This window comes from Lactuca serriola, chromosome 2 (assembly GCF_051521515.1).
Source record: "Lactuca serriola cultivar US96UC23 chromosome 2, Lser_US96UC23_V15, whole genome shotgun sequence".
In the NCBI taxonomy this organism is placed as follows: Eukaryota; Viridiplantae; Streptophyta; class Magnoliopsida; order Asterales; family Asteraceae; genus Lactuca; species Lactuca serriola.
In genome coordinates, this window is record NC_136409.1 from 181495429 (window position 1) to 181520019 (window position 24591).

The following is a 24591-nucleotide window of genomic DNA, read 5'->3' on the forward strand; positions in this document are numbered from 1 at the left end:
AATCGAGCTCTGATCTGAACGATCTTTTCTGTGGTTTCGCGAATGATCTCCGGTCCTGTTAGTGCCCTGCCTGACGTATGCGTTCTTGCTAGTTGGGTGTCACCTACTTCCACCCAACATAACGGCGATCTACATCTACGCCCGTACAGTGCTTCGAAAGGGCCACCTTGATGCTCGAATGGTAACTATTGTTATATGAGAATTCGATCAACGGTAGGTGGGTATCCCAAGACTTTCCAAAGTCTATCACACAAGCACGAAGCATGTCTTCAAGCGTTTGGATGGTTCGTTCACTTTGACCGTCCGTTTGTGGGTGATATGCGGTACTTATATCGAGATGAGTTCCCATTGCCTTGTGGAGTGATTGCCAAAAGCGCGATGTGAACCTACTGTCCCTATCCGAGATGATAGATTTTGGCACTCCATGGAGTCTTACGATTTCTCGTAGGTACAATCGCGTCAGTCTCTCCATCTTGTAGGATTCTTTGATTGGCAGGAAGTGGGCAGATTTCGTCAGTCGGTCGATTATTACCCATATGGTGTCCAGTCCGTCCGACGTCTTGGGCAGCTTGGTCACGAAATCCATAGAAATCCCCTCCCATTTCCACTCAGGGATTGCCGGTTGCTGTAACAATCCGGAAGGTTTCTGGTACTTCACCTTTACTTTGGCGCACGTAAGGCACTTACTAACATAGGTCGCGATTTCCGCCTTCATGTTAGGCCACCAATAGTGTTGTTTAATGTCCAAGTACATCTTGTCCGAACCGGGATGAATGGAGTATCGTGTCTTGTGGGCTTCCTTCATAACGGTCTCCCTAAATCCTCCGATTTTTGGGACCCAAATACGGTTCATGAAGTAGTGTACCCCATTCTCTTTGGCTTCTAGGTTCTTCTCCATCCCGCGTAATGCCTCGCTAGTTCTATTTTCCGCTTTCATAGCCTCTGCCTGGGCTAATGCAATTTGAGTGGCCAGATGAGACTGAATAGTTATCGAGTGTGTTTTCGTACGGCGATTAGAGTACTCCTTCTGACTTAATGCATCAGCTACCACGTTGGCCTTGCCTGGATGGTACTTGATCTCGCATTCGTAGTCGTTTAGCAATTCCACCCATCTTCGTTGTCTCATGTTCAGCTCTTTCTGATTCAAGATGTGCTGGAGGCTCTTGTGGTCCGTGAAGATGGTGCACTTTGTACCGTACAGGTAGTGCCTCCAAATTTTCAGAGCGAAGACCACGGCTCCCAGTTCTAGGTCATGGGTCGTGTAATTCACTTCGTGCGTCTTTAGTTGGCGGGACGCATATGCTATCACTCTTCCACGTTGCATGAGAACGCAACCTAATCCTTGATTCGTAGCGTCACAGTAGACTACAAAATCTTCCGTTCCTTCGGGTAGAGATAGCACAGGAGCGCTACAGAGAGCTTGCTTCAAGGTTCGAAACGCAATTTCTTGTTGGTCTGTCCATTTGAATGGCACGCCCTTTTGCGTAAGCAAGGTAAGCGGCTTGGCGATCTTAGAGAAGTTTTGGATGAATCTCCTATAGTAGCCTGCTAGGCCTAAGAACTGACGAATTTCTGTGGGCGTAGTCGGAGTTGCCCATCCTTCCACAGCTTTGACCTTAGAGGGATCCACATGAATTCCATCTTGGCTAACTACGTGACCTAGAAAATTCACGCTCCGTAGCCAAAACTCACACTTAGAGAGTTTGGCGTAAAGCTTTTCCGATCGCAGCGTCTCTAGGACTTGTCGGAGATGTTGGCCATGCTCCTCTTTGCTTCAAGAATAGACGAGAATGTCATCGATAAACACAATGACGAAGTTGTCCAGGAACGGTCGACAGATTCGATTCATTAGGTCCATGAATGCGGCAGGTGCATTTGTTAGACCGAAGGGCATTACGACGAATTCATAATGTCCGTAGCGGGTTCGGAAAACGGTTTTAGGAATATCCTCTTCTCGGACTTTGAGTTGGTGGTATCCGGACCGTAAATCTATTTTAGAAAAATAGCTAGCTCCTTGGAGCTGGTCGAATAGATCATCGATTCGCGGGAGTGGGTAGCGGTTTTTAACAGTGAGCTTATTTAACTCTCTGTAATCGATGCACATTCTGAAAGATCCGTCCTTCTTTTTGACAAAGAGCACCGGAGCTCCCCATGGCGAGTAGCTAGGTCGGATAAATCCTTTGTCCAGAAGCTCACTGAGTTGGCTGGACAGTTCCTGCATTTCGGCAGGAGCCAACCGATATGGTGATTTAGCGAGAGGAGTTGCTCCTGGAACGAGGTCGATTCGGAACTCAACCTGTCTCTCTGGGGGTACTCCTGGAAGATCTTCAGGAAACACGTCCGGGAATTCACACGCTACCGGAATATCTTGGATGTTAGTTTCTTCTTTGGTCCTGTCCACTATGTGAGCCAAGAACGCCAAATTGTTCTTTCGCAGATGTTTTTGTGCTTTGATGCACGAGATAAGACGAAGATTCGTGCTAGGTTTGTCTCCGTAAATTACTAGGGTTTCGTGATTCGGGAGACGAAGGCGAACGGCCTTCTCGTGACACATAATCTCAGCATGGTGGGGGCTTAACCAATCCATGCCGATAATCACATCGAAACTCCTAATTGATACTGGCATTAGGTCTATTCGAAAAACGTGTTGGTTGAGGGTTAGGGTACATCCGATGTAGATTTCCCCAGTGGATTCGGTTTTCCCATTGGCCATTTCCACCGTATAGGTTTCATTTAGCTTCTGGGGTTGTTGTTTTAATAAATGTTTAAACTTCTCGCTTACGAAACTTCGCTCCGCTCCGGTATCAAATAAGATGCATGCATAACTGTGGTTTAGGGGAAACGTACCGGTCACAACTGCGGGGTCCTGAACTGCATCACTCTGACCCATAGTCAGCATTCTTCCTGCTCCTCTGTTTCCTGAGTTGTTGTTAGGGCAATCTCGGCGGAAATGCCCCGTCCTTCCACACCCAAAACAGGTGTGGCTAGGCCCTGCATTGTTGCCGCCGGTATTGGTGTTGTTGGTATTGCGATGGTTGTTGTTGTTGTTGTTCTGATTGTTTCCCTGACTCTGATTCTGAGAAGGATAAGTCCTGCAGAACCTTGCAGTGTGTCCCCTTCGGTTGCAACTGGTGCAATGGAACTCCTTACATTCTCCATGGTGATGGAAACCGCACTTATTGCACTTGGGAGAATTACCGGAATAGGGTCTTGAAGCATTTGAAGCAGCTGAGGCTGGAGCATGTGGTGTAGCTGGAACCGGTGCGGTGACAGCGTTAACTGCCACTGTCTGCTGCTTTTTAGAGGTCTCGGGGCCCTGACGCCCCTTTCTCTTGTTGTTCCATCCTTTCTTACCATCACCCTCCTTCTTCTTCTCAGTCTCCACTGGTTTCTCGCCCTTCTTGTTGTTATGATCATATAGCCTCTTTGCCAATCTCTTCACTGTCAAACGTTTCGGGGTTTGCAGCTATCACATTCCCCTGAATGGGAGGTGTCAGTCCCCAGATGAATCGTTCGATCTTCTTTCCTTCTGATGTGATCATACCCGGGCACAACAGAGATAGTTCGCTAAATCTCGATATGTAGGCATCGATATTCGCATTCTGCACAGTGAGGTTCCATAATTCCTGCTCCATCTTTTGTATTTCGCCTCGGGGGCAGTACTCAGCCATTAACATTTCTTTCATTTCTGCCCAGGGGATAGAGTTGGCGACAGGGAGCGTCATAGCTTCCACGTGTCCGTTCCATCAAGTGAGTGCTTGGTCCACAAAAGTACAGGCCGCGAACTTCACCTTCATCTGCTCGGGGCACTCGCATATCTCGAATACCGACTCTACCTTCTCGATCCATCGCTTCAGAGTGATCACTCCTCCAGTGCCATTGAAATCTCGTGGTTTAGCGTTCGCAAAGTCCTTGTAGGTGCACGTTTTAGTGGGTCCTTGGTTCGTCCCGTTGTTCGAACTTCCGGATCCTTGCCCGTTACCTCCTCCGTTGTTCCCTCGGTGAAGTTGTGCCATAGCTGCTGTGACCGCAGCAGACACAGCTGCCTGAAAAGCAGTGGAGTCAACCTCGGGTGGAGTTGGTCCTGGGTTTCCGCGAGTAGGTCGGAGAGGCATCTTCTTGTCACGAAACGGAAAGATGTTGGGTGTACGTGGTTTCCGTGAGGTTATGGTCCTACTGACTAGGTGTATGGCACGAACTTAAGTACTTCTATCATTTTAGCATACAATCATAGATTCGCAACACATAGCAAAACACGTAAGAGTTCACTAATATCATCCTATGCCTCTTCCACTATTGCAGACTAAACAGACGTTCTCTTTTTGGTGCTAAAGGTATAGTTTTAGGTTTCCCTAGCTGTCCCGATCTTATCAAGACGTGTGCTAGTTTTACTTTGGAGGGAACGTAGTTGATCAGACTACATTCACTCCTCGGTATCACTATGAACAGTCCCGATTTAACCGAAATGCCAGCATTATTGTGTTTGATTCGGCGTTAGGTCCTTATTTCTAATGCAAGCAAGTGTGTTTTATTTACTTGTTTTGTTCAGAGTTATGTTAGTCCCTCTTTTGGTTTATAGTTGCATATCAATGTGTGGCTCGACATGCTAGTTCACTATAAACAAAGCTCTGATACCAACCTGTCACACCCCCGAACCAGGCGGCGGAAACGTCCGGGGGCTGTTGTGACTCAATTGAATACCATAACATTGAATATATATGAAACATAACAACATTCGTCACCATGCATTAATATAGTACAACCAGTAACGTTTACATGAAATACATTGTTTAAACATTACATTCCCAAAAATAAATTGTTCGACTCGTACATAAACAAACTGCAAGCCATCACTGAATATGATTTCCTTTGATTCACTGGTTCCCTGAGAATACAAGTATTTTGAAAAACGTCAACATATGAAATGTTGGTGAGTTCATAAGTAGTGTTTTGAAATCCAACGTTTCGTATTGTTTGAAAAATCACCAGAAAATCCGATATTTTCTGAAAATAGTATAGTCAAAAAGATGTGAAGATCCATAGGTATGCTTGTTTGTTTCTATACTTGTAAAAATTGTTCGTTAAAATTGTATGCATTTCGAATCCGATATGTATTGAGAAACCTAGGAAAACCCGATGTTTTCCTAATCCTTTGAGTTCCATTAAGTTGCGTTGAAACCATTACAAAAATAGTAGTCTCATTCCCAGGCGACGTTGGATTATTTTTGAGCATGATTAATTACTACAAACCCGCATTACACAAACGCCCAGTTTATAGCAATACTAACGATCCCGAAGGCGTCGTCCGTACTAATCACGTTATCCAGCCGCCCTGACTACGTGTCGTCCCACATCCGAAGAGAAAGAGGACACGAAGGCCTCGATGACTCTATTAGCCGGTTGAGGATAAAATGTGTACGAGGGGTCCCCGACCCGCCTCGCAAAAATATGTAGACTTTACTAGCAATACCAAAGGACCCTTGGGGACCAGTGGTATACAAGCCATTGAAAGTCCCTCTACGTTGTGCCAAGTCGGTGAAACCCAACACTTCGTAGAAAAAAAATGTCTTCGGGCCTTAAGATCAGGTCATTGGGCTAGCTAGGCCCAACAAACAAGATTTTACACTTTTGGGGCCCAAAGATGGTGCGTAGACGTCTGTGCACACTCGTATGTAAGTTGAATTCCCAAACGTTATTTGTATGTATCGTAGTGTCGCCATGTTAGTAGTTTCGGATTTTCATTGGTTCGAGACCGAACCAATTCGTTTTACAACGATTTTGGTATTGTAGTGTATTGTATTTCGTCGATAGTCGCGGTACCATTATTTGGTCAAATTGCATGCATTGAATTAGTCTTGAAAATTTTCTGTTTTCAGCCCCTCCTTGTTTGTAAAATTTACTTTTTCAACCCTTTATTTAAATACTTTCCGGTTTGGTCCTTAAATCAATTTTCTTGACATTTTAACACCAAAAATTTATTGAAATAAATATTTTTCAGCATATTTTTCATAGAAAACAGCCTAAGTCCCTGGAATTTCAGTTTTCTCGGTTATAACCATTCTTTTCGCAATTTTGACAATTTTGGCCCAAATTGTAAAATTTTTGCAACTTTGGTCCTTTTTAAATTTAAAAAGCATTTTAAACCTTTGAAAAGGACTTGGATCACTTATGGTCCACTGTTTTACAGAAAATCACAGTTTTGGCCCTCCAAAACAGAAAAATTCGCATAATGGGCCTCATTGGGCCGAAAATGTCATTTTTAGCCCATTAAGCTTGAAATTTATGTTTTTAAACCTCTAAATGAGTAAATTTCCAGAAATTGTTTTATTGAAACTGTTTTGGCACACCTCATCCATCAGAATTCGTGATATGTCAATTTGGACCCTTAATTTTGTATTTTTCACATTTTAGGCCCAAAATTTGTGTTTTTAGCCCAAGGAAAATTGTTACTAAATCACTTAGCCATTTTTCTTGAAACACTTTGTATGTAGAAATATATTTGATGCTAAAACCATTTAACATAAAATATATCTCGGTTTTAAGGGGTTTTATGGCTAGATCCAACATTATAGCACACAAAAGCATACATGTAAGCATGGAAATCATACAAGGCATACAAAACACATATAGATCTACACTTTCACTTGTATTCCCCACCCCAAAAAACTCATAAAACAGAAAATAGGGGGTATGAAGCTCACCTTGGGTGTGGGGGCTCGGTTTTGCAAAGAAAATGGAAGGAAAATGAAGTGATTTTTGGCCTTAGCACCCTTTGGTGAAGATTTCGACCTCTAGGATGCAAGATCACAAAAATGAATGCATTTAGAAGAGATTTTAATGAAGTAGAGGGAGTTAGATCATAAGTTAAACATTAACTTACCTTAGATGGTGAATTTCTTTAGGATGATTCTTATGCTTCAAGCCAAATTTTCGAGACTTTTGAATGGAGTGGGAGGATGATTTCTTGAGTAATTTGGAGAGAGTTTGTGAAGTGTGTGTGTGTGGGTTACTCTCGGCCGAATCAAGAAGGAAGAGGGAGGGAGAGAAGAAAAGACCTTGAGGTGATGTTTGCATGGAAGAATGAGAATGCATGGATGTTTGAAGGGTAATGCTTAGATATCCTCCATACAAAGATGATGTGTCATGCAAGAAGTCAACTCCTCCCTTTTATTTGGGCTTGGGCCGAGAATGGTGGGGGAAAAGAGGATGTTTGGGCCATAAATGCTTAAGCCCAATTTTCATGGTTAAATTGAGTGATTTTTGGTCCAAATAAATATAAAGGTGATTTTTATGACTTGTTAGGGTCAAATTAGGTTAATTATGGTTCATAGTCATTAATTTATTTCATTCTAGGTCCAACATGGCCCAAAATGTTGAAATAAATTAGTGTGGGTCCAATTAGAGCCCAATTAGGGTTCTAAGCCCATGATAGTCTAATTGGAAGCTTATTGGTCCATTTGGATCCAATAAGGAAGTTCTAGTCCAAGGTGTACCTAAATAAGAACTTCTAGGGTTTCTAATTGTTTTATGACTATTTGTAGTACTTGTATAATGTATTTGATTGAAGTTTTTGAAGTCATAATCATAGGTGTCAATCATGTCCTTAAGTTTTTGATTCACATTGACTTGAGTGTATGGATTACAGGACACAAAATTTCCAGTTGTGACATCTTCTGATCAAGTGAGTGTGTAACGACCCGTATCCGGTATGATGACTCTATGATATTTATTTTTGAAGTTTGCAAGAGGGACTCGGCGAGTTCATAGCCTGACTCGCCGAGTAGGGACGGGATTTCGAGCACGTGTTAGCTGGCGACTCGGCGAGTCCATATTCTGGACTCGACGAGTCTGTCTGTCTGTGAGAAACCCTAAATCCCCGGGTTGCCCACTATTTAAGCCACCTTATAGCCCCCAATCTCGCCTCCTTCACCCCCCAGAGAGCTGTAAGAAAACCCTAATTCGTTCTTGAGTGATTTAAGTGATCTTGTGTGCTTTTGTGAAGGCTTGAAGAAGGTAAAGAAGAAAGGAGCAAGGAGAAGAGTTGTAGAGCAAAGATTCAAGGGCAAACCAGAGTTCTTTGAGGTATTCTTCGGATTTCCTTCCCTTTTATGCTTTAAAACCCCATTAGAACTCTTCTAGATCTAGTTGATGCTTTTCTCAAGCCTTATGTTGATATGGAAGCCCTATTATGTCGAGATATCCTTAGATCTGTTCATTTAGGAGTTGTAGAGCCCGGATCTATTGCCTTTTTGGGGCTATTTTGCATAATAACCCTAGATCTACCCTTTTAAGTGCCTTTTTAGCCTTTATCCCCTTTTTCATGTGTTTGTACACGTAAAGTTGGAAACTTTACGTGGTAAATCAGCTTATTAGACTCAGATCTATCATTTGTATGTAATGGATTCAAGCAGAATCGAGTGTAGAATAGTTGCATGGTTGTGACTCGGCGAGTCGGAAGAACGACTCGGCGAGTCAAGTCGCGAGTCCCCGATTTCTTTCTTTTTGAGCGATGCCAAGTGGGACCAGTGAGTAGTGGAGTGGACTTAGCGATTTCGAGGTCAGACTCAGTAATGGAGGGACTCGGCGAGTTGTTCATACAACTCGGCGAGTCCAAGGCAATCTTCTTAAGTTCAAGAACAACTCGTCGAGTTGTTCATATGACTCGGCGAGTCGGATGAAGATTGACTGAGTTCTTGGATCGAGAGGGTACTCGTCGAGTCGATGTCATACTCGACGAGTAGCCACGAGTAGGGTTGAGAAGTGAGATTAGAGACTCGGTGAGTTGGCGGCCCAACTCGGCGAGTCAGGTCAAATGTGGGTTGACTTTGACCGAGAGTTGACTTTGACCAAGGGTAAAAGAGTCATTTTACCCAGTGCAGTGTTTAGTATTTGATTGAGTATGTTTATGGACTTGTAGCCGGGGAGATACCGGAGCAGCAGCAGTTAGTTTTCAGAGCCATTCACACAGCAGCCAGTTCACGAGGTGAGTTTCCTTTCAGTAGGAACGGGTCTACGGCCACAATGCCGACCCGTTTAATTAGCAGTAGTCCCGAACTTTGGTCTGATGCAGTAGCTAGAGTGCTTGATGTCTTTGTGATTCAAGCATATTTGTGTTATGTGTTCCGGACTCTGTTCCGATGCAGTATGCAGTATGTGTGATTATAATAGTTGTTATGTGTTATGCTATGTCATGATCAGTCAGTTCCGAACTTCGGTCCGATGCAGTTAGTTCCAGACTTCGGTCCGATGCAGTCAGTTCCGGACTTCGGTACGATGCAGTCAGTTCCGGACTTCGGTCCGATGCATTTAGTTCCGGACTCTGGTCCAATGCAGGGGACAAGGTCCCGGTCAGTTCCGGACTTCGGTCCGATGCAGCTAGTTCCAGACTTCGGTCTGATGCAGCGGGCAAGGCCCAATATGTGCTTTATATGTATTGTATGGTATGTGGTAGTTTGGGGGAGCTCACTAAGCTTCGTGCTTATAGTTTCAGTTTTGGTTTCAGGTACTTCCGCAAGCAAAGGGAAGAGCTCGGGATGATGGCATCGCACACACCACAACTTCAGTTTTCATCCTGGGAGTTGATTCTGTTCTGGATTTTGATATGATATAGTTTTCCTCGCAGTGTTTTACTATGTTTGAGATACATCGTATGGTTTTATGATTTGATACTCAGATTATGGTTTTTGGTTATAGTGAATAAATGAAATTTTTAGGTCGTATTTTTGGGTCGTTTCAGAGTGTATAGTCACTTTCATCTTACACATAAATATGAAGTATTTTATAAAATACGTGCTACGTGTTATATATTAATTATCTATTTGAGATGGATTTGGAATTGATGTTTTTATACGGGTGTTAAATGATTTAAATTGTGTTTGTATTTATATCTAAAAAAATGTTGGGTAGAACATGGGTAGATGGAATTGTTGGTGACGATGCGACTTTGTGCCTATTGAGTAAGCCTTTGTGACGATGCGACTTCGTGCCTATTTGATAAACCTTGGTGACGATGTGACTTCGTGCCTTTTGTGTAAACCCAGGTGACTATGAGACGTAGTGCCTATTGTGTAAACCCTGGTGACTATGAGACGTAATGCCAATTGTATGAACACTGGTGACTATGCGACGTAGTGCCTGTTGTATAAACTGTGGTAGCAAATGGACTGTGTGCCAGTTCCTCAGGTAAACCCTTAGGAATGAATGAAGAAAGTATAATCGATTCTTAGGGTAAAACCTTAATAAATAAAGAATATAATGGGGATGGGTATTTGGGTGATTGTTGATAATTGAATTTAATAAATGTATTATTGTGGGTTGAAAACCCTATATGCTCACCAGGCTCCCAAGCCCGACCCACTCAGTTTTCTTTGTATCACAGGTATCAATACGAAGACATAATTCACTGAGAGAATAAAGGAGATGTAAATCATTAGTGTAAATAAATGTAAGTTCTGTTTATGTTTATGTGTCTGTATCGGAACATGACATCCCGAGATTTTGTTATATAATGAAAATACTTTTCTTTAAGAAATGATTTGATAAATTCTTATCATATTTTTTTATTTTGGGGACAAATTCCGCAACAATTTTCTTTAAACGATTACTCTGATTTAAAAAAAAAAAACAAAGCATAAACAAATCGGTCTTTTCTGGCCATGAAATTTGGGATGTCACAGTTGATATCAGAGCATTAGTTTAAGCGAACTAGGAATTTTGTAGGAAATTTCTAGACTTAAACTTAGAATGCTAAGTGATGACCGTGAGATGAGTGTCTACCATATTTTAGACACGAGCACTAGTATATTTTAGGAAAGATGCCTAAAATTCTTTTATGTGCTAAATGTTATATGATTGCCATTTGTGATATTATTTGTTCGGATCTATGGTCTGTTGTCGACCGGATCTGGAAATTTTATGTGCTCAGGTTTCTAAATGTTTAATTACGATATTTGAACTGGCATATAACTTTTCGGAGTAATAAGGAGGATTACGCGTCTAAATCTTCTCTGGCTATATTTTCGTCTTGATGCAAGGAATGCATGCTTCTGTGAAAATAACGTCATGGTGAAAACTCATAGAGAATTGAGTAAATGGAGGAAATGAAAAAGGCTCATGATAGTGAATGACACCTGTCGGAAGATATCGTAAGAGTGGTGTTTTGTCGTTAGTATATGTCAAGCAGTGCGTTTAAAAGAGTACGGTACGTCCGAAGTACACCTTTGATTGGCAGGATGATGGAATATTGGCGTTATTCATGAAGTTGTCCCATTGGATGAACTTTCCACTACCAACCAAGTTGAAGCAGGATTGATGATTGAAGATACACAATGAAGAAGTCCTAGTAGAGTCTAGGGAGATTGTTTATGATTATGTGGACACATTCGTATGTGTTAAATTGTTTTGTGATTTTAGGACTTGGGGACTGCGATACAATACTTGGGACGAGTATGAGTAGGTGTGAATGGTAATAGAGGCCTATACTACCGGAAGCACAGGACTCGCACTTGGATCAGGGAAAGTCACAAGGTTACCAAGAAGCTTGTAACTGAGTTCGTTTTTATTCAAGTATGTCATTACCCTTGTTTCGATAATGGCTAGTAGGATGATTGTTATTCCGACCCTAGTGGTCATATTAAATTGAGTCCGACTACGGTGAGTATGTTACGTGGTTCGGAGAACCTAATTCGAAGTAACATCGGACGTAAGTCAGAAGATTGAAGTTAATGCGATCATTGGTATCGTACTCGTTGTTCATAAAGTTTGTAGCTAGAAATGCTACATGCTAAAATGTTATTATATCACATTAGAATATGAAGGAAGGTATATTCCATTCTGGAATTTAACTTTAAAAAGACCAAGTCTAAGCGTCGCATCGTGCGATGAGAGGTCAGTAGAGCACGACCCATCGGTCTGTTACAATAGATAAAGGAAAGTATTTATCCTGAGAAGAAGAAGGAGTCCATAATAACGACTTATTTGGTAACTCGAAGGTTGTGATTGAAAGTACAACATAGTACGATAAGCAGAGGCAAGATTGAGCATCGTCTGCGATCAAGAAATCCATAGAGTTAAATACTCTTTCGAGGAAACATAGAATTTACGGTTATTACCTAGGATGAAGAGATAGCGTATGGAATCATTATACAAGTTCTATTTTCATTGATGATTCCGGGACGTAATCATCCTAAGGGGGAGATAATTGTAACGCCCGTAGATCAGGGCTAGTCAATTTAGAAACGATAGGCGTCAAAAATGAATTTTTGATGAAAGATTATTTAGAATGAATAATCTTAACTAAGTTATAGTATATGTTACAAGGTTTTCGTGCATATAAAGAACGCCGAAATCCGAGTTATAACGAAGAAGTTATGACCTGTCGAAGTTTCGCGACAGAACCAGCACGACACAGCGCGACGTAAAAAGTGAATTTATGTTAGAGCGATATTTAGCCTTAGTGATCTAAACGAAAGTTTTAGAGTTCGTTAAACCGTGAGCGTGCATAAAAAGAACGTCCAAATCTGACTTCGTATGAGGAAGTTATGATTTTTCTAAGTTACAGCTTAGCAGTATGCAGCCCGAATACTCGATTTGAGATCGAGCGGTTTTTAGCCAAAACAATCTAAACGAGAATCGAAGATCTCGTCAATTGTAGCGAAACGATAAAAAGATAGGCGAAAACGGACGTCGGATGAAGAAGCTATGAATTTATAACGGAGTTTTCCAGTCCCGGCCTACTAAAAATAATATAATAAAAATAAAGTCAAAATTAGCCAACGGAGTCTAAACGGAAGTTGTATAGCGTAGTCTCACCTACGCGTGGATATAAAGAACGTCGAAAACGGAGCTCGTATGCGAAAGTTACGCAATTTAGAAGTTCGACGAGTCAAATTACGCCCAGCGTACTCAGTCGGATGCAACTTGTCTGACCAATACTCGAGTGCCACCAGTCGACGCACGCAATGACGTCAAAGTACGCCCTGCGTAACTCGAGTACGCCTCGTGTAATTTGAGATTACGCCCCGCGTAATCCCATACCCTCAGCCTATAAATAGAACTCGAAATCAGCCATTTTCTCTTGTTCAAACTCTTTCTTCTCTCTAGTTTTTGCCTCGTTTTGTGTGCCGTTTATACCCCGAAGCCCCGGTAATATTTCCGAGCCCCGAAGCAAGATCCGAAGCCCCGAGGATCCCGAAGAGCGTTATTCCCGAGCCGCAGCGCTGCTCGCGAGGAGCCGGTTTTTGTGAAGATCTTCCAGATCTACGGAGAAACACTACTTCTGCAAGCCGTAGTGCTGCCCGATCATCTTCTGATCAAGTGAGTGTATAGTCACTTTCATCTTACACATAAATATGAAGTATTTTATAAAATACGTGCTATGTGTTATATATTAATTATCTATTTGAGATGGATTTGGAATTGATGTTTTTATACGGGTGTTAGATGATTTAAATTGTGTTTGTATTTATATCTACAAAAATGTTGGGTAGAACATGGGTAGATGGAATTGTTGGTGACGATGCGACTTCGTGCCTATTGAGTAAGCCTTGGTGACGATGCGACTTTGTGCCTATTTGATAAACCTTGGTGACGATGTGACTTCGTGCCTTTTGTGTAAACCCAGGTGACTATGAGACGTAGTGTCTATTGTGTAAACCCTGGTGACTATGAGACGTAGTGCCAATTGTATGAACCCTGGTGACTATGCGACGTAGTGCCTGTTGTATAAACCGTGGTAGCAAATGGACTGTGTGCCAATTCCTCAGGTAAACCCTTAGGAATGAATGAAGAAAGTATAATCGATTCTTAGGGTAAAACCTTAATAAATAAAGAATATAATGGGGATGGGTATTTGGGTGATTGTTGATAATTGAATTTAATAAATGTATTATTGTGGGTTGAAAACCCTATATGCTCACCAGGCTCACAAGTCTGACCCACTCAGTTTTCTTTGTATCACAGGTATCAATACGAAGACATAATTCACTGAGAGAATAAAGGAGATGTAAATCATTAGTGTAAATAAATGTAAGTTCTGTTTATGTTTATGTGTCTGTATCGGAACATGGCATCCCGAGATTTTGTTATATAATGAAAATACTTTTCTTTAAGAAATGCTTTGATAAATTCTTATCATATTTTTTTATTTTGGGGACAAATTCCGCAACAATTTTCTTTAAACGATTACTCTGATTTAAAAAAAAAACAAAGCATAAATAAATCGGTCTTTTATGGCCATGAAATTGGGGATGTCACACTGCTATTAGAAGAAAAAAAATGAAAAGTATAATGATATAATAAAGGCATTGTAGTATAGAAAGATTAAACATGGACTATTTATGTTTCTTTAAAATGGACTATTTTTGTTAATTTTTTTTAAACACATACCATTTATTTGTTTTTCTATACAAGGACCATTTTTGTTAATTTTTTTCAACAAAGATCATTTATGTTAATAGATTTTTTTTTGTTTTTGGGTCACCTGTATGGTGTTTTGCATGAAAGGGTAACATACTTTGATATTATTGTTTGGTTTTCTTTCACTTGTTTTTTTTTTTCGTGAGAGCAATGCACTTCTTTTTGGGGTTTCGTAATGACATACTATCTAATTTTACACAAGTGGAAACCGCAATTTAGCTAATTACCCTTTTATTAAAAATAAATTATGTTTATAGGAATCTACTTTCGTTTAATAGCAGCCTACTTTCTTATTTCGTTGACATTATTTTGAAGCTTCTAGAATCAAAACTGAAATTTACATAATTACCATTTTATTAAAATTATATGTATAATATAACATCCTACTTCCTAATTATGTCATATTAGATGTACGTTTTCTATAAATCGAAAGTAGGTTGCTATAAATTTACTAATTTTCAAAGTCACAGTGACATACTATATAATTTTATATAATTACCCTTTTATTAACAATAAATTGGATTATAGCAACCTCTTTTCATTTAGTAGCAACCTACTTTCCTTTAATTTAACATTATAACATCATTCCATTTAATTTATTTTGATTATTTTACTATCAAAGTTTTAATACACGTTACAAGTATAACTAGGGAAATATTTAAAACTAAAAGAGTAATCTTTGTTGAAATAATTAACTTTTGAATTACAAGTTTTGAATAATAAGTTAAAATAACTTTTTATTAGTTTGATTTAAGTTAAGAAGATGGCACAACACTATATGATCTTTTTTTATTCATTATGCTTTATGTTTTACTGTAAATCGAGAATATATTTGTAGCCTTAATAATAAATCTTTTTTTAAAAGAAAAAACATTATTATTATTAATAAACTAAAATAAAGCAAAGAATTAGAATTAAAGTACTGATTCAAGATGAATGAATTACCAAATATATCTTTAACATATCAAATTTTACATAAATGGTCCCTGTAGTTTCAAACTTAACCTAATCGAATCTTTTTTCCTAATAAGACATAAATCACGGCCTACTTCTCATTTATAACAACCCAATTTAGTTTAATAGCAACCTACTTTCTTTTAATATAAAGTTATATTATCGTTCTATTTATGTCGTATAATCGTAGCCTACTTTTCATTTAATAACACCCTAGGTCTTACAGACAAGTGCCATGAGCCACCTCCTAGTATTCCATGCAAGCATCACAAAGACAATTAACATAAAACCTACAACTATTTATCTACTTAACTGCCAGAGTCCAAAATCTGGTCTTACATATAGATTTTCCAGGAGTCACCTCCTGGTCTTCCATACAAATGTTAAGGGCCATCCCCCTGATCTTCCTATATTACATAAACCAAATGAGCCGACATTGGTGCCTTCGACTCATAGTACGGTGAGGAGACTCACCTCACTCCAAGATAACCGAATACTGGAGCTGCTGTTACCGAAATCCTTGCATTGACAACATCAAATAATATTTCATCAATAATTGGTTCCCAACCTAACCAAAATTCTAGTCCAATAACCAAACCTTCAGGGTAATAGTCAATTTTACTATTTTTCCTTACTTATCAAAAAATCCAAAGACCAATCCACAATCATCATAAGCCCAACCCTTGAAATGACACCACAAGGCCCAATAAGGCCTAACTATCCAAATTGAGCCCAACCCAACATGGACCTATCCCGAAAGGCCCATATCCTAAAAGGCCCAAAATATCCAATGGTAAACCCTGGCCAAACTTCTGGTCAATGTTCAAAGGTAAAAAAACGAAAGGTTTTAAGCATTCTAACACTCCTAAGGTGTACATGCAACCCTAGAAACATTGGATCTATGTTTTACTAAGATACATGCAAATTTGATTTCCAAGATTCTTAACCTATCTAGCATAGCATGGGGAACTTGAATCATAAAGCTAGTAAAAAAAACATACATTTCTTGTTGCGTGGATCCCTTGAGAACCTTGTGAGCCTGGCACCTCAAGTGTGATGCTTCAAATGTCTCACACAACACCACAACACTTGGAATAACCTTGAGAGAAGTTCACTAACACTAAAAATTCGGCTAGCCCTCTTGTGCTTGCTTGTAGTAGTGCCAATTTTGCTAGTCATGGGGTCTTTATATAGTTGTGTCACAAGTAGGGTTGCACCATGTAAACCCTAATTGTCATGGCTTTCCATATTCCATGATCCATGAGTTTATAACCTCCATGGACTATCCATGAAGCACCTTATGGGTTTAGCCCAATTCATATAAACCATGATCATTAGCCCAATATACAAGAATAAATGATTTACACAATCAACCCCATATATTTAATTAGTCTCTTTTTGATCACTTAATTAATTCCAAATTAATTCTTTGATTAATACTAATTAAATAATATTATTAATATATTAGAAGTTATAATATATTAATAAACCTTAAGTGTCATTTCTCTCATTTAGTTTATCTAAGTGTTGCAATGTCATGCAACCCAAATGGACCATGCCAACCGAATCAAGTACATTCCAGAAATAGTTATGAACTTAGACACCTAATCCAACAGTCTCCCACTTGGATAAGTTTAATAACTATAACTGCAAGAATGACTTCAGGAACCGATCAGCAATCGTAGCTCTTTCAAGGTCTCACGGAACTGAGATGATGATGATACGCTATTTAAGATAAGTGATCATATAATCCTCTGTTTTGGATATCAGCCGGACAAATACATGGAACATAGTCTTACTTATTATGACAATATGACACTAGCAATATTAAAAGTAATTGTTTATATATAATCATGTTCTTTAAAATTTAAGTGTTTTCTAGATTATAGTTTTATTGCAACTAACAAACTCATTATCTTGACGAAATTTTAGAACATGACAAAACTAATGGTTACAATTAGAGTAAATTACACGAATGGTCCCTATGGTTTGGGGTAATTTGCATGCTTGGTCCCTAACTTATTTTTTTTAACTCGGAAGGTCCCTATGGTTTGTTTTTGTTACGCGTTTGATCCTTACTGTTTATTTTTGTTACGCGTTTGGTCCTTGTCTTATCTAAAAAGACTATTATTTAAAGAGGAAAAAATGATGGGGTAGGTGAGGTAAGGTGAGGGGGTGAGATTAGGGATGTGCTTATTTAAATAAATTAAAAAAATCAAGGGCATAATAGTCTTTTTAGGTAAGATAGAGACCAAGCGCGTAACAAAAGCAAACAGTAGGGACCTTCCGAGTTAAAAAAATAAGTTAGGGACCAAACGCGCAAATTACCCTAAACCATAGGGACCATTCGTGTAATTTACTCTTACAATTATCTTAAACATTTTAAACTTTTAAATTAAGATCTTTTAAGTATTTGTTTTTTTAACATCTTATTAGATTAAATTAAGTTGTTAAAAAATGACTTGATATCTCAGGTATTATTGACTAAAAAATCTCAATGTTCAAAGATTGAGTAACTTGGTTTATTTTTCGTTTGTTTATATAAAAAAGACTAATAAAACACAACATATTTATTTCATTAAATTTATTTTCAGATGAAAATAAAAAAAAATTATATATTTCGGATAATACCCGAATTAACCAAACCCTATCCGAAATCCCAATTATCTGAATTTAATTTGGATACGGTAATGAATATTTTTTTAATATTAAAAACCCTAATATTCCAAAAACCAAAAAATCAGCTGATCAACCATGGTAGTGGAAACTGACCCTAAAAAGCATTTAAACCCGTCGGGTTGAAAATTGTAATTCTTGGGGAAGAACTGCAGGTTTCTTGGGACTGTTACATATAACACAATTGCCATAGATTTAAGCTGTTAACACCTTATGCCTCTCTACAAGCTTTATTTGTTCATAAACGTTGACCAGTGATGGTATTTGAGGTAAGGAATTCCACATAAGAGGTCAGAGGTACTCCCAAATTTGAAAGTATTGTATAATCCCATTATACTGATTCATAATAAATCAAGCTTTTTTTAAGCAGGCTAAATGGGAACGATAATATGTTGAAATTGATTCTTATCGAATCTTTCACTGTACATGCAGGACAGTTGAATGATCTAATGGAGTCAAAAGCTGGCAAAACGTCTGGTAGTAAATCTTTATTTTATGAAGCTCCCCTAGGTCGTTTGCCCAAGTGGTGGCCTCAGGAAGTTCAAATCTGCTGCTTTCTCCAACTTAACTTATCATCATTCCAAAAAAACGAAACTAACACCATGGAAACCCTTTGAATTAGGGTTCATCTCTCTTGTTGTTCATGGCTAACTTAAGATGCGCTACAAATGAAACCCATTTAGTGAAAACAGTTTGCGCAGTTGTACTAAAAGGTTGTTCTTGGGACCTTCTATTAAAACCCAGAATCGGTTCAGTCATTTCCTCAATCTCTGTCAATCAGATACTTCAGAATCTCTCCCAACACGGATCTTCTTCTTTCATCTCTTGGAACTTCTTCAAATGGATTGAACTGAATCCTGATTACAAGCATTCGTTACAATCTTCATGGACCATGATTCACATTTTGACAAAACACAGACACTTCAAAAGCGCACACCAACTGCTCGACAAAATTGCTCTGAGAGATTTTTTATCATCACCCTCGGTTTTAAATGCCCTCTCCACTACTTGCGATGACCAAGATGTGAATTCTCATGTCTTGAGCTGGTTAATCATCTTCTATGCAAATTCAAAGATGACCCAAGATGCAATTCAAGTGTTTGAACACATGAGGGTCCATGGTTTAAAGCCACATTTACCTGCTTGCACTGTTTTGCTGAATTCATTGGTTAAAGAGAGGCTGACAGATACAGTTTGGAAGTCTTACAAGAAAATGATCAAGATTGGGATACTTCCAAATTTGCATATCTACAATGTCTTGATTCATGCTTGTTGCAAGTCTTCTGATATTGAAAAAGCAGAAGAATTGTTAAGTGAGATGGAGATTAAATCTGTTTCTCCTGATCTTTTTACTTATAACACATTGATATCATTATATTGCAAGAAAGGTATGCATTATGAGGCTTTGTGTATTCAAGATAGAATGGACAGATCAAATATTCATCCCGACATTATAACCTATAATTCCTTGATCTATGGGTACTGTAAACAAGGTCGAATGAGGGAGGCATTAAGAATGTTCAAAGAAATGAAAGACACAAATCCAAATCATGTAACCTACACTACTTTAATCGATGGGTATTGTAGAGTCAACAGTTTTGACCAAGCTTTGACCTTGCGTGAGGAAATGGAAGCTAAAGGGTTGTCTCCTGGGACTGTTACATATAACACAATTCTGCGTAAGTTATGTGAAGATGTAAGAATAAAGGATGCAAACAAATTGTTGAATGAAATGAGTGAGAAAAAGGTTGTTCCTGATAACATCACTTGCAACACACTGATTAATGCTTATTGCAAGATTGGAGATATGAAGTCTGCTTTAAAAGTTAGAGGTACAATGTTGAATGCAGGATTGAAACCGGATTCGTTTACTTACAAGGCATTGGTTCATGGATTTTGCAAGATTAAAGAAATTGAAAATGCTAAAGAGTTTGTTTTTTGTATGCTTAATGATGGATTATCTCCAAATAATTGCACCTATTCATGGCTTGTGGATCTTTACTGCAATTTAAGCAATGAAGAGATGGTTTTGAAGTTACCTGATGAGTTTCATCAGAAGGGTATAATTGTTGATATTTCGGTTTATAGGGCACTAATAAGGAGATTATGTAAAAGAGAGAGGGTTGATTATGCTCAAAGATTATGTGATATTATGCAGGATAAAGGGATATTAGGAGATAGTGTTGTGTTTACTAGTTTGGCTTATGCATACCTGAAAGCAGGTGATATAGATAATGGTTTGAAGATTTTTGATGAGATGTACAAGAAGAGGTTGATGATCACTCACAAAATCCACAAAAGTTTTGCTGCTAGTTATGCTGATGATAAGGGTATTTTGGGAAGTTTTTGGAATCTTGCTGTTGAAAGAGGCTTAATTTCAAGAAGTACCTTGAAACAGATCCATAAGGATCAAGATTATGCGTAGGAAGCAAACCTTGTAATCATGGAGTTAATTATTAGCGGCCCCTGTTCTTTAATTAAATATTACTTCTACTCTTTTGATCGTTGAATATTGTTTATTGTTTTCAGTTTATGCCTTATTTGAATCCGTTCAAATTACAAGGATACGAGTAATTACATTACCGATAGCATAATTATAAATAGTATAAGCTTCAAGACTATAAATAATAGGTAAATAATGATTATCATTTTTCGTAATTTTATTAGGTGAAAGTTGACATTTACACAAGTCCTATGCGAACTCACTCTATGAAGAACCAGTTCGCAGAGACAAAAAATTAAGATCCGTTCCGTAGAGCATATGCCTAGTCTGCACTCTGCACTGCGGACTCGGGTAAAGTAGTGCAGATTAATGTAAATTTTACAAAAATATCCCTAAAATTTGAATTAAAGCTTAGTCCACAGAGGGCATCCCTAATCCCCTCTGCCGACTCGATAGTCATTATTGGAAATATTTTTCTTTGGTTATTTTGGAAATTTCTCTATAATTATTGATATATCTAAAGGGACCCTTGTGTGAATACTTGTGGTCCAAATACCACCAGATAAAAAGCATTTTAATTTGTTTGAAGGTAAGAATTTCGATAAATGCAATTTGACACCCTCGATAAATGCAATTTCGATATATGACTTTTAATTTCTTATAGATTAATATATGTACGCAACATGGTCCAAAATATACATGACTTGTTAACTTTCCAAATGGAACTTACAGTGTCAAACATTAGTTGTGAATCGATCTATCTAATATTTAATTTATTACTTTTACCACATCAAAATTCATTCCATAATTTAGACTGATATATAAAGGTAAATGGATATATAGTTTTCTTTCATATAATATGAAAACAAAAAGTTGGTGAGCTTATACAACATCCATTGTAACCTTATGTCACTTTACCATAAATTAGACTTTATGCTAAAATTTTACAATCACCTTCATGTAGAGGTATACAACAAAACCAATTATTAAAACAAATTATACATGTTCAACAACACCTTGACATAAATGTATACAACAAAACCAATTATTTTTATTTGGATAAAATCTGATCCAAAATCGGTTTTGTTGTGCAATGACTTTATCAAAATTTGTACTACTTGATCTATACACTCACGATACCCAAACATATATTTTATCATTGGAGGTTCATTTAAGATTATTTTAAAATAAATTATACCATTTGAATGTATTGACACCAAAGTCATCGGATACTTTGTATTGCTTTATATGTAAAAGATTTCAACAATTTCAACATTTCTAAGCACAATATATAAAATAAGATAATGTTAAATATTGTATTTTAAGCACTTTGGAAAAACTAAACCAAAATAACACAAATGAATATTTTAAGGGATTGGAGTTAACAAGAGAAGTTCCACCTCCTATTCCCGAGGATAAAATGGTCATTTAACAATCCTAAAAGCACACGTGTCAACACCTGATACTTTTTGGGCCGGTACTTTCTCCGCTTTTCCCTCTTTTTATTATCACCCACAAGTTCTCAAACCTCCTCCCGTATATAAATCTACCACCTCACCTGCCTAATTTCTCGATCGATTAGTTCCAGATTTAGGGTTCTGATTCGATCCAATCATATTTTCTTATCGATTTACAATATAAATCAATCGGTATGTTCTTCGCCTGTTGATTCTGCTGTTTATCTATCGTTTATTTTGTTTGCCTTTATAACGTTTTTGGGATCACTTGTTTCAGGCTTTTGCTCCATTGAGGCTTACGTATTGCGGATCTCTCATTCTTTTATTCGTTTTTAATCCGTAAGTCATTCACCTTTCTTATTACTTGGCGTGGATTGTTTTTAGGTTTTGCATTATTTGAATTGGTTGTTTGCCGTAGACATTAGACAATAGCCTGTTATAAATGATGTAACGTTGATAATCGTGGTTTGTTGTTATTGTTGATTGCAATTATATGTAATCATTTGCGTTTGTTTCAAACTTTCGTTTTCTTGGTGTGGTTTACTGGTTTTCATATTAGCGTATCAAAGGGGAAAAAGGCTTTTATTTTGAGGCCGTAATCTTTTGCAATTAATGGGGCTTTTGGTTTGACGGAGTTGGAGCTCGATTCCATTCAGATTCTTCTTTTGTTGCAAATGTGTATGGAATTAAAATTCCATCTGAATTTACAACTCAGTAATTTCAACATTCCATCCTAAAACCCATGAAATTCACATCTTGGCATTTTACGAATACTCAAAACCCCTTTCAACCCTGGTTTTCAAATGTGTTAGACATTTGTTGCAGCTGAGTGTACAAGACGTTGTGAAATTGCTATAATGCTCTAACTAATGTTTCACTGTACTCATGCAGGACAATTGGATGATCTAATGGAGTCAAAAGCTGGCAAAAAGTCTGGTAGTAAATCTTTATTTTACGAAGCTCCCCTAGGTTACGGTATTGAAGACGTTCGTCCAAGCGGTGGCCTCAGGAAATTCAAATCTGCTGCTTTCTCCAACGTAAGTTTCTCTTTCCATCATCCACATTCCATTCCATTCCATCGTTACAATTTACAATCAAACCGCTTTAACACATTCCCATTTTCCATCTTGCAGTGCACCCGCAAGCCGTCCTGAGTTTTTTTTTTTTAACATCCCTCCTACATAACCCCTAGGCTCTAGATAACAACTTTTCTTTTCCATTCTCTCTACTCTTCTTTCCTTCCTCCTTTTTCCCCAATTCCTCTCTTTACAACAAAAAAGATGACGTCCACAATGTCTGCTATCGGATTCGAAGGCTTTGAGAAGAGGCTCGAGATTTCCTTTTTTACCCCTGGTCCCGACCCTGGAAACCGAGGTCTCCGTTCTTTAACCAAGGACCAAATTGACAAATTTCTAGCACCGGCGGAATGCACGATTGTTTCTTCACTATCGAACGATTCACTCGATTCCTATGTTCTATCGGAATCCAGTCTTTTTGTTTACCCATACAAGATCATCATCAAAACATGTGGCACTACAAAGCTACTCCTTTCTATCCCGATTATACTCAAATTATCCGGTGAACTTTCACTCACTGTGAAATCCGTTCGATACACCCGTGGAAGCTTTATCTTTCCCGGAGCTCAGGTGTACCCTCACAGGAGCTTCACTGAGGAAGTAATGGTACTCGATAGCCACTTTGGAAACCTTGTTTCCAATGCTTATGTCATGGGAGGTGATGACAAGAATCAGAAATGGCACGTCTACTCTGCTTCAGCTGAAGGAATGGAATCGGTTACGGTTTACACTCTTGAGATGTGCATGACAGGTTTAAGCAAGAAGAAAGCATCGGTGTTTTTCAAATCGGAATCGAGCTGTGCGGTGGAGATGACTGAAGGTTCTGGAATCCGTAAGATTCTTCCGGAATCTGAGATTTGTGATTTTGATTTTGACCCGTGTGGGTATTCGATGAATGCGATTGAAGGTGATGCGATCTCGACCATTCATGTGACCCCAGAAGATGGGTTTAGTTATGCTAGTTTTGAAGCTGTTGGTTATGATTTCAAGTCTGTGGATCTGGGTTGTTTGATTGAACGGGTTTTGGGCTGCTTTGAGCCGAGTGAGTTTTCGGTGGCTTTGCATGGAGATGAGTTGAAAGATTTGGATCTTGATCTGGATGATAGTGAGAATGATAATGGTATGTGTGTGAATGTTAAGGGGTACAGTGTTGAAGAAATGAAGTTTGAAGATTTAGGTGAAGGAGGGGGCGAGATGGTGTACTTTGGGTTTGTCAAGGGTGGAAGTGGTTGTGGGTTGTCTCCACGATCAACTCTGCATAGAAGCTGTTGGAGTGAAACTGAGAATGAGAATGAGGATGAGTGAGAATGAGAAAATTAGAGTCTGTGAAGTGGAATGTCTAGTGTGGTTGTGAAGCTGTTTGCGTCTGTCTGGCTGAGAGAGAGTGTGTGTGTGTGTTTGCTTCTAATTTTGTGTGTATTTACTATCTGACTGTACCATGTTGTCTTTCGTTTGTTTTTGGCTGCCTTTTGTTTTGACTAAGACACATCTGTATGATGATATGATATGACTTGTTTCATCTTTAAGTCACTCGGCATTGTTTCTGATGTATTGGCATTTGGCGTTGTTT

The 24591-nt window shown here is 38.6% G+C and overlaps 2 protein-coding genes across 5 annotated transcripts; both read left to right on the plus strand.

Annotated features, from left to right (window-relative positions):
• Positions 1–18130: 18130 nt before the first annotated feature.
• LOC145087602 (Tetratricopeptide repeat (TPR)-like superfamily protein) lies at positions 18131–20555 on the plus strand. 4 transcript variants are annotated; one of them, XM_079025593.1, is made up of 2 exons: positions 18131–18342; positions 18478–20555. In XM_079025593.1, the coding sequence occupies exon 2, from the start codon at positions 18689–18691 to the stop codon at positions 20468–20470; it is 1782 nt and encodes a 593-aa protein (XP_078881719.1). In that variant the 5' UTR covers positions 18131–18342; positions 18478–18688; the 3' UTR covers positions 20471–20555. The 4 variants fall into 4 exon arrangements, with proteins under 4 accessions (XP_078881719.1, XP_078881720.1, XP_078881717.1 ...); XM_079025594.1 differs by having other exon boundaries at positions 18131–18335; XM_079025591.1 differs by having other exon boundaries at positions 18131–18314.
• Positions 20556–22006: 1451 nt separating this feature from the next.
• On the plus strand, positions 22007–24568 carry LOC145087603 (S-adenosylmethionine decarboxylase proenzyme-like). Its single transcript, XM_079025596.1, has 4 exons — positions 22007–22137; positions 22223–22284; positions 22837–22982; positions 23079–24568. Exon 4 carries the CDS (start codon positions 23226–23228, stop codon positions 24324–24326), a length of 1101 nt encoding a protein of 366 aa, XP_078881722.1. The 5' UTR covers positions 22007–22137; positions 22223–22284; positions 22837–22982; positions 23079–23225; the 3' UTR covers positions 24327–24568.
• Positions 24569–24591: the final 23 nt, after the last annotated feature.

Bases quoted from the DNA above. Each gene is read 5' to 3' on its own strand.
- LOC145087603 (XM_079025596.1), top strand. From the start codon at position 23,226: ATGACGTCCACAATGTCTGCTATCGGATTCGAAGGCTTTGAGAAGAGG.
- LOC145087602 (XM_079025593.1), top strand. From the start codon at position 18,689: ATGGCTAACTTAAGATGCGCTACAAATGAAACCCATTTAGTGAAAACA.